This window comes from Myodes glareolus, chromosome 3 (genome assembly GCF_982192425.1).
Source record: "Myodes glareolus chromosome 3, mMyoGla1.1, whole genome shotgun sequence".
Lineage (NCBI taxonomy): Eukaryota > Metazoa > Chordata > Mammalia > Rodentia > Cricetidae > Myodes > Myodes glareolus.
This window is the reverse complement of record NC_142028.1, coordinates 114,758,462-114,770,931: the sequence shown is the minus strand read 5'-3', so window position 1 is coordinate 114,770,931 and position 12,470 is coordinate 114,758,462. Positions and strand designations below refer to the sequence as shown.

Genomic DNA, 12,470 nt, shown 5'->3' with positions numbered 1-12,470 from the left:
AAACTCTAGTGCTGAACTCTAGAATTCTTCCAGCCTTCATCTTGACTTCAATGTTCATAAAGGTTTCTTCTCTGGGGAGCTCCCCACTTAAAGCACCTAGAAATTTCTCATTCTTGTTTAATTTGTTTTCAAATACTGTCAAAATTATATTAAAAAGTCTATTGTACGTTTTGTAAACACTCAATTCTGAACCAAACTAAGAGAACAGTATAACAGAGAAAGAGATAAAGACACGCAAAACATTAGCATAATAATGTGATCTACTAGCTGTCCAGGTAAGCAATGCTCATATCTCTACTCAATAATCTGGACTGACAATATAGCAATTGGCTGCATTTTAAGCTGTAGTACCGTCATAGAAAAGAAACTACACAAAGTAGGCAAACGGGAGACCATGCCATACTTTATCGAACTGCAAAAGCAACACAGAAAAAGAGATGATTCGCCATCTTATTTTATTCTTCAAAGGATACTAATTCAAAAAATGACTAAAAGAAAAGTGTAGAGAGCTGCTTTGTGCCACACCTTAAAGATGGCGCTGGCTTCTGCCTTCCACCCCCAGAATGGTGAGGGCTCTTGGTTGTAAATAACTCCATACATGGCTAAGGTTAAGGATCTGGCTTGCTTCCGCGTTTCTGGACCTATCTGCATTTCCCACAAAGCATGCTGGGGTTGGCTACCCAGAGGCTATTTTAGCTGTAGGCTGGCTTTCCCTGGGGTCAGAAGATTATTCAAGGTTCCTGATTAAACTGCATTCGGAAGAGTCCGGTGTTGTGTTTTCTTTGCTAGTCAAAGTGGACACGACAGAAAAGAACAATTTTTGACATAAAAATGTGTGTATCATATTCTTGGCTTTGAGCACACAATTTAGGGAGGGAAGCTCATCTTTCCATATTATTACTTCTTTAATTTAGTAGCCATAAGTGTCAGCATGGGTTAGCAGTGTGTACAAGAAACAACAGAAGTAGGTATTAAAACAAAAGCAGGCACATGGGATGCCAACAAAGGAGCAAGCCATACATTTTTCCATCTAGATTTCTTTGCCAAAATCAAAATGGCATCAGACATTTAAAACAAACACTTTTCACTGTCATTTCCTCTTCCTGATTAGCATTCATTCAAGAAACAAAAAGAGATTCACTGTCCAAATAACATTTGGCGCGTCTCAACATTTTACTTAAACCCTTTGCTCATACGATCATACCACAACACGGGTCTCCGAACAGGCCTCTAGACAAACATTTGACATAGAGAATGGCTGCAGCAACACATCAATAGCCTTGAACTTGAGCACTTACCACGCAAAACTGTGAGTCTGGTGGACACACTTATTTCTCCCACATTATTTGAAGCCACACATTCGTAAATGGCCTCATCCCGTGGAGTTCTTAAGGGCTGTATTCTGAGAACTGATCCAGATCCATCATCAAATTCTATTACCTATTAGAGGAAACAATAGCTGTCACAGGTGTTGTTACAATCATCCACCCCTCCGCTAAACTTCTCAGCGCAGCAGTGCAGGGACAGCCATCAGGCTCCGGATGGACCGAGCACCGGTCTGACAGAGCACTGACTTCTGATAGGGTGGCACAGCAGAACATTTGATCAAATGTACATACTTTGTAACAAAACAGACAAAAACGACAAATACACAAGAGTAGATTTCTAATCTCCGAGAAAAGCCACAATTAGTTTTTCATTAACATATCTAAAGCTTAGTAATTATACAAGTTTGCCACAGTTGTGATGGATAAAATTTAGTTACTCACTTGGGCAGCACATGTGCTTATGTGAACCCATTTAATACTCAGAAAATAAAGGGAAAACTTAGGGCCTGTCACCACAAATATTTCTGTCTCATTAAAGGGTCGCGCTCCTAACAATATACATGTATGGTTGAACCATGAAGAAAAACTGCAAGACTCTAGTACTTAAGCAGACAACAAGAGGACAGTCACACCCGCAAGCCTGTCAGCATGCACTAATTTCGTCATAAATCATCCCAGTATTTGTTCCAGCTTAGCATTTTCTGCATTTTTAGGGCCTTCTGGCCATAAAATGGAGGCTTGCCTCACCAGGTCAAAAATCATTTTCTAAGTACCAGTCCTGAATGCACTGTCACTGTGAGCTCCCCTGTGAAACTGAAGAACCACACTGGTGATCTGGTTACTAGCAATAAGGAAAGAACGAGAATTGTGTCTGCAAACCAGGATGACGGTAGGCGTGGACAGCACTACCCTTCCATCACAGAGCTCTTCTACAGCCGCTCCCTGGGACTGTGCTTTCCTAGTGTTTCCACATGCCTTGATTGTAGATGAACTAGACTTTCTAACAAACCCAGTTCTGAGTAGCTTAATCCCAGGTTCTGTGTGCATGCGTTAGCATACAGAAGACGGACGTTAAATATTTTAATTGTATTCACTTTAGTTCCATTATGTATTCCATTTTAATCGTAAATTCAGAGATCCTAAATGTCTCAAAACACCACTATAAATTTCCAACTCTATTAAGCACACATTTAAAAATGAATCTAGTATACATCTAAAAGAGAAAAGATCCAGTTACTAAAATCTTTTCTCATATTTCACAGTTTCACGTAAAATTTTTTATGAGTATTCTATGATTTAATATAGGAAATGTATATGTATGTGGTTTAATAGAAAAATGTATAAAGATAATTATTATAAATTCTAATTAATTCTATAATAAATGTAATTGTGCACTAATATTCCTTAACCATTTTGTATACTGAAACTTTTCTATATTGTTACATATTAAAAGCCAGCATTCTAACTCCAACTTTGAAAGATAATTTAATACGTAGCAACCAATACATGCTTACCAGACACCAGTCACCATATTTGGTATTGGCAGAAGTGGCAGCAAAACCAGTTTCATCTCCTCCTCGCACGGGCATATAAGGTATGTAAGTGACACATATGTGACTGGGTGTATGCGTCTACACATAGTACCGACTTGTTAAGGTATTTCAGTGCAGGACTCAGTATCACCTCATTTAGCTACTTTGTATAAAAATAATTTCCACTGAATTTGTTTATATGTGTCTCGTTAACAAATATGAACAAAGAAGATCTCATGCTTTGAAATGTATGATTCCATCATTTATCTTTATAACATTTATTTAGAAAATCACTCTTAATGCAAGCATATAAAAGGACACTTCTCATGACAACAAGAAATACTTTAACGATAAAAAGGGGAAAATGTTATATACCCCAAATTCATACACACAAAACATCCCTTTTATATGGTGTAAGAAGTTCTATGAAGATATTTTAAGACAATCTAAAGCCACTGTGTCTTAATTACAAATATACAAAAAATAAAATTTATGTCTAAAAGGATAGGTTATTATTTGAAATCAAAATTTTAAATTTCTCTGCTATCACTAGCCAACACTGGGTTTATAGTTGGTATATTTATTTCTCAACAAAGATTACTATAAATTTTCCAAACTGAAATAAGCCATGAAATTTATTAGAAAATCAGGAAAAAAGGAATAGAGATTTTATAACAAATGATAGTGGAGGAGTCTTGATGTCCCCTAAAGGTCACAGGACACTCTGCATGGCTTCATTTAAAAGTATGTGTTGCTTCTGAATGAACAGATTCCTAAACCACACACTTCTTTCCAAGCACCCCAGAGGAAAGTCTGAAGTGATTTAGCATCACTGAGTACTTCTTCCTGCAGGATGGAAAAAGTCTCCAATGGTTTCCCTGCATAATTAGACTGTCTAGCTTTTTATTCCAAATAAAACACTGAAGTGAATCCTCTTTTTCTAGTCCATAATACTAGCCAAATTGATTTGTGTTGTTTTTTTCTCTTTTCTTCCTCTTCCTTTTAAAATTTTTATTTATGTATTTATTTATGTATTTATGTATTTATTTATTTATTTATTTGAGACAGGGTTTCTTTGTGGCTTTGGGGCATATCCTGGAACACGAACTCATTATGTAGACAAGAATGGCCTCTAACTCAAAGAGTTCAGTTTGCCTCAGCCTCCTTAGTGCTGGGATTAAAGGCATGTGCCACCACCACCATGTGGTGTTCCTTGCTGTTCTGTTGCCTTTTGGTAAAAGAGACTGAAATCCCCTTCCACGAAAACAAACCTGCATTTGAACTATAGTACTGAATACAACTGACCCTATTCCCAACAACAAAGGTAGATTCTGTTTAGCGTAAACTAATTGATAATAATATTTACCCATCCACATAGAATGGTCAGATGTAACCACATCACTCAGTATGACTGTGGGCGTAGGAATTTCTAAAAACAATACACATTTCCGTGCAGCCACTAGACTTGGGAAAGTGAGAAAACTGGATTCTACCTTGAAATCTTAAATGAAAGCAGTCTGTCTTAGCAGGCTGATCCTAGACTGCTCTAGGCCCTTCACTTGCAATAGAAACCAGAAACTCAGGCATGCGCTCTACAAAGCCAGCTCCCCAGACTCTAAAGTCTTTACACACATGGATACAAACTCAGCCACTACAATGATCACGTTCTCTATTCTCTAAAACGATATTGAGCTACAGGGCTCATTGCTGGTGACGTAACTGTCACATCTCAGTGCTTATGACAACCCGTGACAGAGCAGAGAGTGAATAGATGTGTTCTTCCCCAGAGAAACAGAACAATGGACCTAATACCTCAAATCTCTGGTTGCTGACTTTCTTTCCTTTTTTGTTCCAGACAATTTTAGGTCTTGGATCCCCTGTAGCTTGACAAATGAAAGACGCAACTCCGCCAGAGACCCCTGTCTGATCAACCGGAGTCCGTGTAAACCTGGGAGGTGCTGAAATAAGAAGAAATAAACACCACAATTAGCAGGAATATCGAAATACGGATCATTGCCCAAGTACACTTCCCGCTTACAGTACACAGTCTCATCCACAGCATGAGTGTGGAAAGGCTAAAAAATGAACTAAGCACCTTGCACTTTTGATGGTAACTTTGTGGTCAAGTTCTATTACCTGGTAGAGCTTTCATCGCTGAGACCTGTATTAAGGCAGAGATCCTATAACATCCAAAATGCAACATCACACATTAATTTTTATTACCAGTATTTAAAAATCCAATTTGTCCTCTGTAACAAAAGCTCATCAATCAAAGTGAGTAAAATTCCAGCACATTTGCTTTGATGTCACTATCAGGGCGCTGCCAGAAAGCAGCACTGCCACGCTGGGCTATTAAAATCAGTGACATTTAAGTGAAGTTCTAGGAAATTTTAAAGAGACAAGAAATATAGCCTGGAATTAGAAGGCACAGCAGGAAACAGGAAGGAAAAATGGCACGGGGACTTTCACACATTCTCTTGTCACTTTCTCCTCATTTTATGAAAAAGAATGAAGGAGAAGCTTCGCGCGGCACAGGGAAAGGGGGCTTTTTAGGAAACACCCACTGATGACTGACAAAAATAAAAAATGGAAAATGCAGTTTCAGGGTCTCTGTTTCCATTAAATATTTCAGCAATCACAGTTCTCTTGCTCTTGGAAAAGACTTTTTCCAATCCTATATTTGAAAAATCTAAAACTCAGTCACAGAGTGATGGTATAAGATGTGCATGCTTATTTATAGACAAGAATATTCATTGTGAAATCTGATGAGCAGAGGGATATAAGTAACAAAAGTACAAGTAATGTTGATGTTTATGTTGAAATTGATTATACCATGAAGATGGAATATTTTGTAAGTGTAAACTGTTTTATCATATGGTAGGAGAAATACTTATGAGTCAGTGAAAAGCCACAGAAAGATAATACGGAATTCTATCTAAGAGACACCTGATAAACCACAGAAAATTATGCAAAGTAGAAGAAAGCAATAATGATGATAGTTTGTGAAGTAGGAGAACTTCAGTTGCTTTTTCTATGTCTTCCTATCTTTGTTACAGATCTGTCAGTGCAATATTTAAAAGGTTATATTTTGATTTGAGGATATATAATGTCTGTTTGCATGTGTGCACATGTGTGTGAGGATTTGAAAAGGTCAGAACAGGGCATCAGACGCCCTGGAGCTGAATATACAGATTGTGGGCCACCAAATATGGGTGCTGGGAACTCGTTCAGCAGCAAGAGCTTTTGACTGCTGAGCCATCTCGCCTTTCTTCATATTTGAGATATTTTTAATTGTTAAATTGGGAAAGTGTTTTGAAGTCAAGAACACTTTACATTTCTATTTTGCTTTCTTTTCTTTTACTCTGTTGCAGATTTTATCACCCTCTGTTCTTTCTTGGTATCACTGACAATAGCTATTAATAGTTCTAGTTAACATTTAATTTGAATATAATCTTCAAATTCTAGGACAGAAGAAAATAATAGCAACATTTGTTATTTGCGCATTGCTCATTGCTACCATGAAACTCAACCCTCAGTCATGCTTCTGCCTGTTGTCTTACAATCCCATAAGATGGTTCGACTCAGTGTGATTTCTCTGCAGACAGGGAAAACAGATGCCCATCTGAGGTTCTTTATTATTTCACAAAGGATCATGATGATGACAGATAGGTAGGTAGGTGGGTGGGTAGGGAGATAGATAGTTAGGGAAGCAGACAGACAGACAGATAGAGGCATGATAGAGGACAATCAAAGCTTTACTATTTCTTCACTGTCAACCTATGAGATAGAAATAAAGTATTTTGCAGATATTCTCCGGTTTTGAGGTTTCCTATCTAATTATATAATCATACAAATGCAGGAGTGCTGGAGAAGAGAAAGAGAGAAATATCTTTACAAGCTATTCATAGGAAGTAACTCTTCTTCTTGTGAACAAATTCAGCTTCTTGATATCTGAAGCATGTTTGTGTTCAGATATGCTAGGAATGAAATGACTCCCCCAACCTTGTTCACTACCACATGTAGGATCATGGCTAGAAATATAAATGAGGTAATTACAATAAATGATGGGAAATATTTAAAATAATTTCAAACTGACTAGCAGTGAGAAGGATTCGAAACAAAACAAAAGAACTATGTCACTTTTCTGAAAATAATCATGGTATTATGAGCTTTCTTATTTTGCTTTCCACTATTTCAAGCAATACAAATTGATAATAAATGCCCCCTAGTCAGTACACAATAAAAAATAAATCCATAAAAATAAAAACAATCTCATCCATAAAACATAATAAAGAAAATTCCTAGTGACTGTTTTTGAGAAATAAAGTCCATTGCTTTGCTGTGTTAAATGTCACAATACTGTCAATTTTGAACCCCTTTAATCTCCAGTCTATATTCCAAAATTGATCAGCCTAATTTAATCCACTTACATTGTTTTCAAATTTCTTACAAGACTATAGAAAAGAAACGGAAAGCCAATGGATAAGATAAATACACACACACACCAACAGTATATTTAATAACCCTAGGACAGCTATGGGTTCCCCTGCACTGGGAGGGGTTCTATTCACTGTTTTGTTTCTCTTTCCAACAAATGAAGGAAAGTTTCAGATTCTTACAATCTCCAAGGAATATTTCCCACATGGAGAAAGGCTACTCTTACCTACAGTTTCCAAACCATAAAAGGAATAAATGTCATTGTTGTATGATGGGAAGTAATAGATGTTACTGATAATCCTTTCAGTACGCATGAGTGTTCTATAAATAATTGTTGTGGCCGGACCAATTCTAAGACTAATTCAGCCAGTTCTTGGCAGAGAGGCGCTAGCAGATACGTAATACAGGGTTAAACTTCATGATTCCAGTAATGTTGGGGGAAAGTGAAAATTTGTATCCTCAGAGGGCATAACGACATGAAACATGAATCTCCCATCTACACTGGCAAAGGATGAAAAGAACTAGATTCAACACACTATCATATTTTGGAGTACGTTCTTCCCAAATGTTAGTCATGCCCTGAAGAAGGAAGGAGAAGTATGTAATTAAAAGAGCGAAACATAGTTTTAACTAAAACCCCACAAACAAGGATATTACAAAGAAGCATATCACAAATGAGGACATCATGCACAAGGGTAAGTACAAGGCTGTGTCATGAAGGCTTTCATTCCATGAAATACAAACATCAATGTATACTTAGCCTGAAGAAAAAAAGTGAAAGAAATGCCAAGAATATAAAGGGAAAGAGAAATAAAGAAGTGTTTAATTGCTACTACACAAAGCTCTGGTCTTTCAGGACTAATGCAGCTAGCTGGCTGCAATTGCTCCTCACATCAAGCTACCAAGACTGTGCTTTAAGCAAAGTACTTTTACTCAAGTAGATTTAGACAATTGAATAGATAGATAGATAGATAGATAGATAGATAGATAGATAGATAGACAGATATGAAGTGAACTAACCAAAACTAGCAAACTATCTTGATCATCCTTAACCACATGTACTACTGAGGATAAAATTTTCTCTTTAGTAGAATTTGTTAGGTAGAGCCAGATATTAGCAGGACAAATCCATTGATGAATTTTTAGTGTCTATGGAAGAAGATAGGGAAAATTCTTAAAGTTTAAAATGACTCAGGTTTGATATAATTAGTTTGGTCAACTGTGACTCACTTAAAATAGGATCAGAGAGAGGAGAACACGCTATAAAGTGAAGGAAGAAATGTGATACCATTTGTCAAATTTAACTCTAATTAATATGATGTTTCTGTGGACATCAAGGAAATATGTCTTACAGGGAAAAACACTAAGCAGCATGAAACTAATTGGCTTCATTTCTTTTCACTGATTATCATTTCCTTAAATAGAGAGTTTTGATTTTAAAGGGATATTAGTCATAACATTTTTCTCAAGATCTTGAAGTGGGAAGGTTACTAACGCTGCTGTACGAGACAAAAGGAGAGGATGTTCGGGATGAAGATGTGGGCAGCCTGTATTCAGGAACCAGCTTCCTTCCTTTTTGCAAATCTTCAAGTTGGGTTGCCTCAGACCTGTGCCTGCACATGTCAAGACAAGAACTCTGAAGAACAGATCATTAACAGGGTACCTCCAATAACGGGGTGGGAAATGAAAGAGCAGCAGAAGGTGGTTCAAAGAAGTGCAATAGTTAATATAGGCTTTACCTTCTCTTCCAGCCAGAGGACATCATTTTGCGACTGAGGGGAACATGGAGACTGGCTAGAACTTGTGTGAATGCTATTACCATAAGCTTGATTTCCACTGGGCAGGAGCGCAGGGAGGAGACAGGACCGAAAGCTCCCGGGAACATGAAGAAAGGACAGAGGTCCTCAAGGTAATGTGTTTCTGAGGAAGACAGAGCTCACAGCACAACTGGGACTTGTGTGGTTTCCCCAGTCGTGTTCTGTAAACTTGCTAACATAGGGGTGTTTTGCCTTTAACATGGTCACACTGAATCTGAACTTTCTCAATGTTGTACCTATGGCCAGCCAAGGTCTGAAAAGTCAGACCATTTAATGAATTTCTTACCCCATTTCTACCTTAATATGATTCCCTTAACAACCTCGTGGTTTTAAATTTTAATTTAGAGGACAGAACACTTTTGAATGAATTAAATAACTATTCTTAATAATTTGCATGCACTAGATGAAGTGCTTTCATGATCTTATACTCAGGATTTCCAGTGGTCCCATAAAGTGTACTTCTGAATTTATCATATAAACAGAGAGAAAGCTTTAAAGTAATATAGGGATTTGTAGCAAAAAGAAGAAGAGGGGGAAAGATCAAAAGAAAACCGGGGAGATTTAGACTGAAGAGACTTATGAGCTTCTAGTTTATTTGTGAGGCCCTGTTTTACTATTGAAACCCAGAAGGTAGAAAGTTACAGATATGCTACAACGTTCAAACACAAGTTACCTAGGCTCCAAATTCAGCAGAGTTTTAGTGCTTCTACAAATATGCAAAAATAGCTATGTATTTTCCACTCACACAATAAACAGAGCAAAGAGCACACAGTTGTCAAGTAATTAGAAAATTTTATTAAGCTTTCTAGATCTTTGTGAACTGCTGCTAGTAGAATATTTCAAATACAGGTCCACTTCTGTCCACCATGTACTTGATTTTCTGCCCTCCATGCACTGGTACATGCCCTTCTCTTGAGCAAAATTACTTCTCTCCTGCTATTTAATTTAGAGATTATACTCATCTCCAATCAGAATAAAATCCTCCCAATGTCTATCTGAACAGTCATTAAACATATAACACAATTATATTGAAAATATATCTAGTTCAATTAATATTTAAAAAGAAAAATTTTATATCATTAAAGAGTATAGATAGACTTTGGCTTAATTGTTAAAGGATTCCAGCTGCTTCTATTTCAGTATCATAGAAAGTCTCCAATAATACTTTTTAAATAAATAACCCTTGTAAAAATTTAACAATATTTTGCTCATTCATGTTTATATATAACTCTGATGTTCTTTATTCTTAAAGTAAAACTCCAGCAAGCATGAGAAACTATTACATATAGAAATCACTAGTAAAAGTTGACAATTTTAAAGCTTATCAGAAATTTTAATAGGTTTGTCTTGATTAATAATGTAAGTAGAAGCTATGTTATATTAGTGATCTTACTTCCCATGCCATTGATAATACTAAAAATTATGACTTTATCACTGCCAAAGTTTCAGCTACTTAAAATGAGAGACAGAAGGTGAAGAAGAATGATGATCATTTGGGAAAGATGCTAGTTGATTCTTCTAGCCTGCTTTGAACATTTTCTCTTGAGACATAAGAAGGTCATGCCTGGTTATGAAGTCACAAACATTAATAGTGAAAAAGTGATTTTGTAGAAGAACTCATGAAAATATTATTGTATACTATAAAAATAATTTCCAAATTTTAAAAAGGTAAAATAGTCAAGTACATCTTAGGCTTCCAAACTCATTTATGACACTCTTATGCAGGAAACTTTTCATAGAAACTAGGTTTCAGCAGTTTTGATTTAATTGCTAGGATTCTCTGTTCATTTTAGTGACTTCCATGGACCTCTGTGTTTTATTTCACTCTACCAACAAACTATAAAATCACATATAAAATACATATAAAACACCCTATATTTTAAATTAATGTAGATTATTATGAGTTATAAAAATTTCAAATATGCTAAATGTTACAACTTGTCAGCTTAGTTTTTTATTTGTAAGGGTTGTTGTTAGAACTCTTTCTTTGCTTTTAATTAAGAAGCATTAAGGGAATATTCCGTAGAAATTTAGTTCAGTTTAGATAATATTTCCCAGAAGACTTGGCAATTTATTTAAGTGACATTTATATCTTCTCATCATGAAGTGACTTATAAAATAAGTGATAGGTTTTCCTTTGGAAAAAAGAACTAAGTCATCAGTGTAATAGTACTACAAATAAGAATAGTTTCATATAGCGATATAACATACAATTGTAGAAAAAGACAATCTGTGATATAGAAGGAGTTCAAAACACAGAGTCTTTATGCTGTTTCAAAACACAGAGTCTTTATGCTGTTTATACAGACATATAAGTGCAATCAGTAATTATTTCTCTGCCCATTAATTTCTATGTATTAAAACCGAGCAAATCACAGGACCAAACTATAAGCTTCTTAGAAGCACTAAAGGGGACCATGGAGAGCAAACATTCCCCACAATGTCTGGCATATTCCCTGTAACCAGCAAATATTGAAAGATCATCAACACACTAACCAACCTGACATTATAGAACTATCATTTCTTATCAATTTTATGAGTCACTGAATGTGTGCACATGTACACACACCTGTACCCACATTACAGCTGGTGGAAAATTTTTGAACTACCTTTATTGCCAGACTAGTTAGCCAGCTTAACCAGAGGGAAATTGGTGTCAGTTAAAATATGGTTGATTTGTTCCAGGAGTAACTCATCCCCAGCACTGTCCCTATCCTCATCCCGGTAGACACTTTGGGACTTCTCCTCCAGTTCCCTCCAATCCTGGATACTATCTGCAGTCACTTCACATTCCAGAACAATAACAGCAAAAACAATGCCAGCTCTGCTGTTCAAAACGCTGTGCCTATGGCTGCAGGCCTTCTCACACGTGTGGGTACAAGAGGATCACCCTACAGGTAGGATCAGCAAGAAGTAATGGTGGGTTCCAACATATGTCATCTTAGCTGTGACCGCAACTTCTGTCATTTCTGTTAATATGCCAGTACGGCTGGAAAGAAGAATAGCAATAGTCCATACTGTTTGAAAGCCTTTCACGTTGTAAAGTCACATTCTTGGTTCTTCTCTCATGCAGTTCCTTTGCTGGCAGTGTTCAAAATGAAACCAGAATGGAGCATAACTCTAAGATATTCTTAAAAATAAAGAAACAAGGTTGGCATAGAGAAAGGTCTTTAATTCCAGCACTTGAGAGGCAGAGGCTGGTAGATCTTTTTGAGTTCTAATCTTTTTGAGTTCTAGATTAGGCATGGGGACATGGCAATACATTGTCTTAAGAAGAAGGAAAAAATAATTCAATATTCAAAGATAATGAAAGAATGGACACTGAAATATTCTAGAGAAAAAAATGAAAGGACATG

General features: G+C 36.5%; 1 protein-coding gene across 20 annotated transcripts in view; it reads right to left on the bottom strand.

Moving 5' to 3' along the window:
• Positions 1 to 12,470, bottom strand: part of Ptprd (protein tyrosine phosphatase receptor type D) — a 1,378,451-nt gene that overhangs the window by 272,025 nt on the left and 1,093,956 nt on the right. For all 20 annotated transcript variants that reach the window (XM_085686142.2, XM_087904910.1, XM_087904905.1 and 17 more), the window contains 2 exons: positions 4,673 to 4,818; positions 1,299 to 1,440 (listed from right to left, as the gene is read on the bottom strand). In XM_085686142.2, coding sequence (XP_085542268.1) covers positions 1,299 to 1,440; positions 4,673 to 4,818 — 288 coding nt within the window. The remainder of the gene's footprint in view (positions 1 to 1,298; positions 1,441 to 4,672; positions 4,819 to 12,470) is intronic.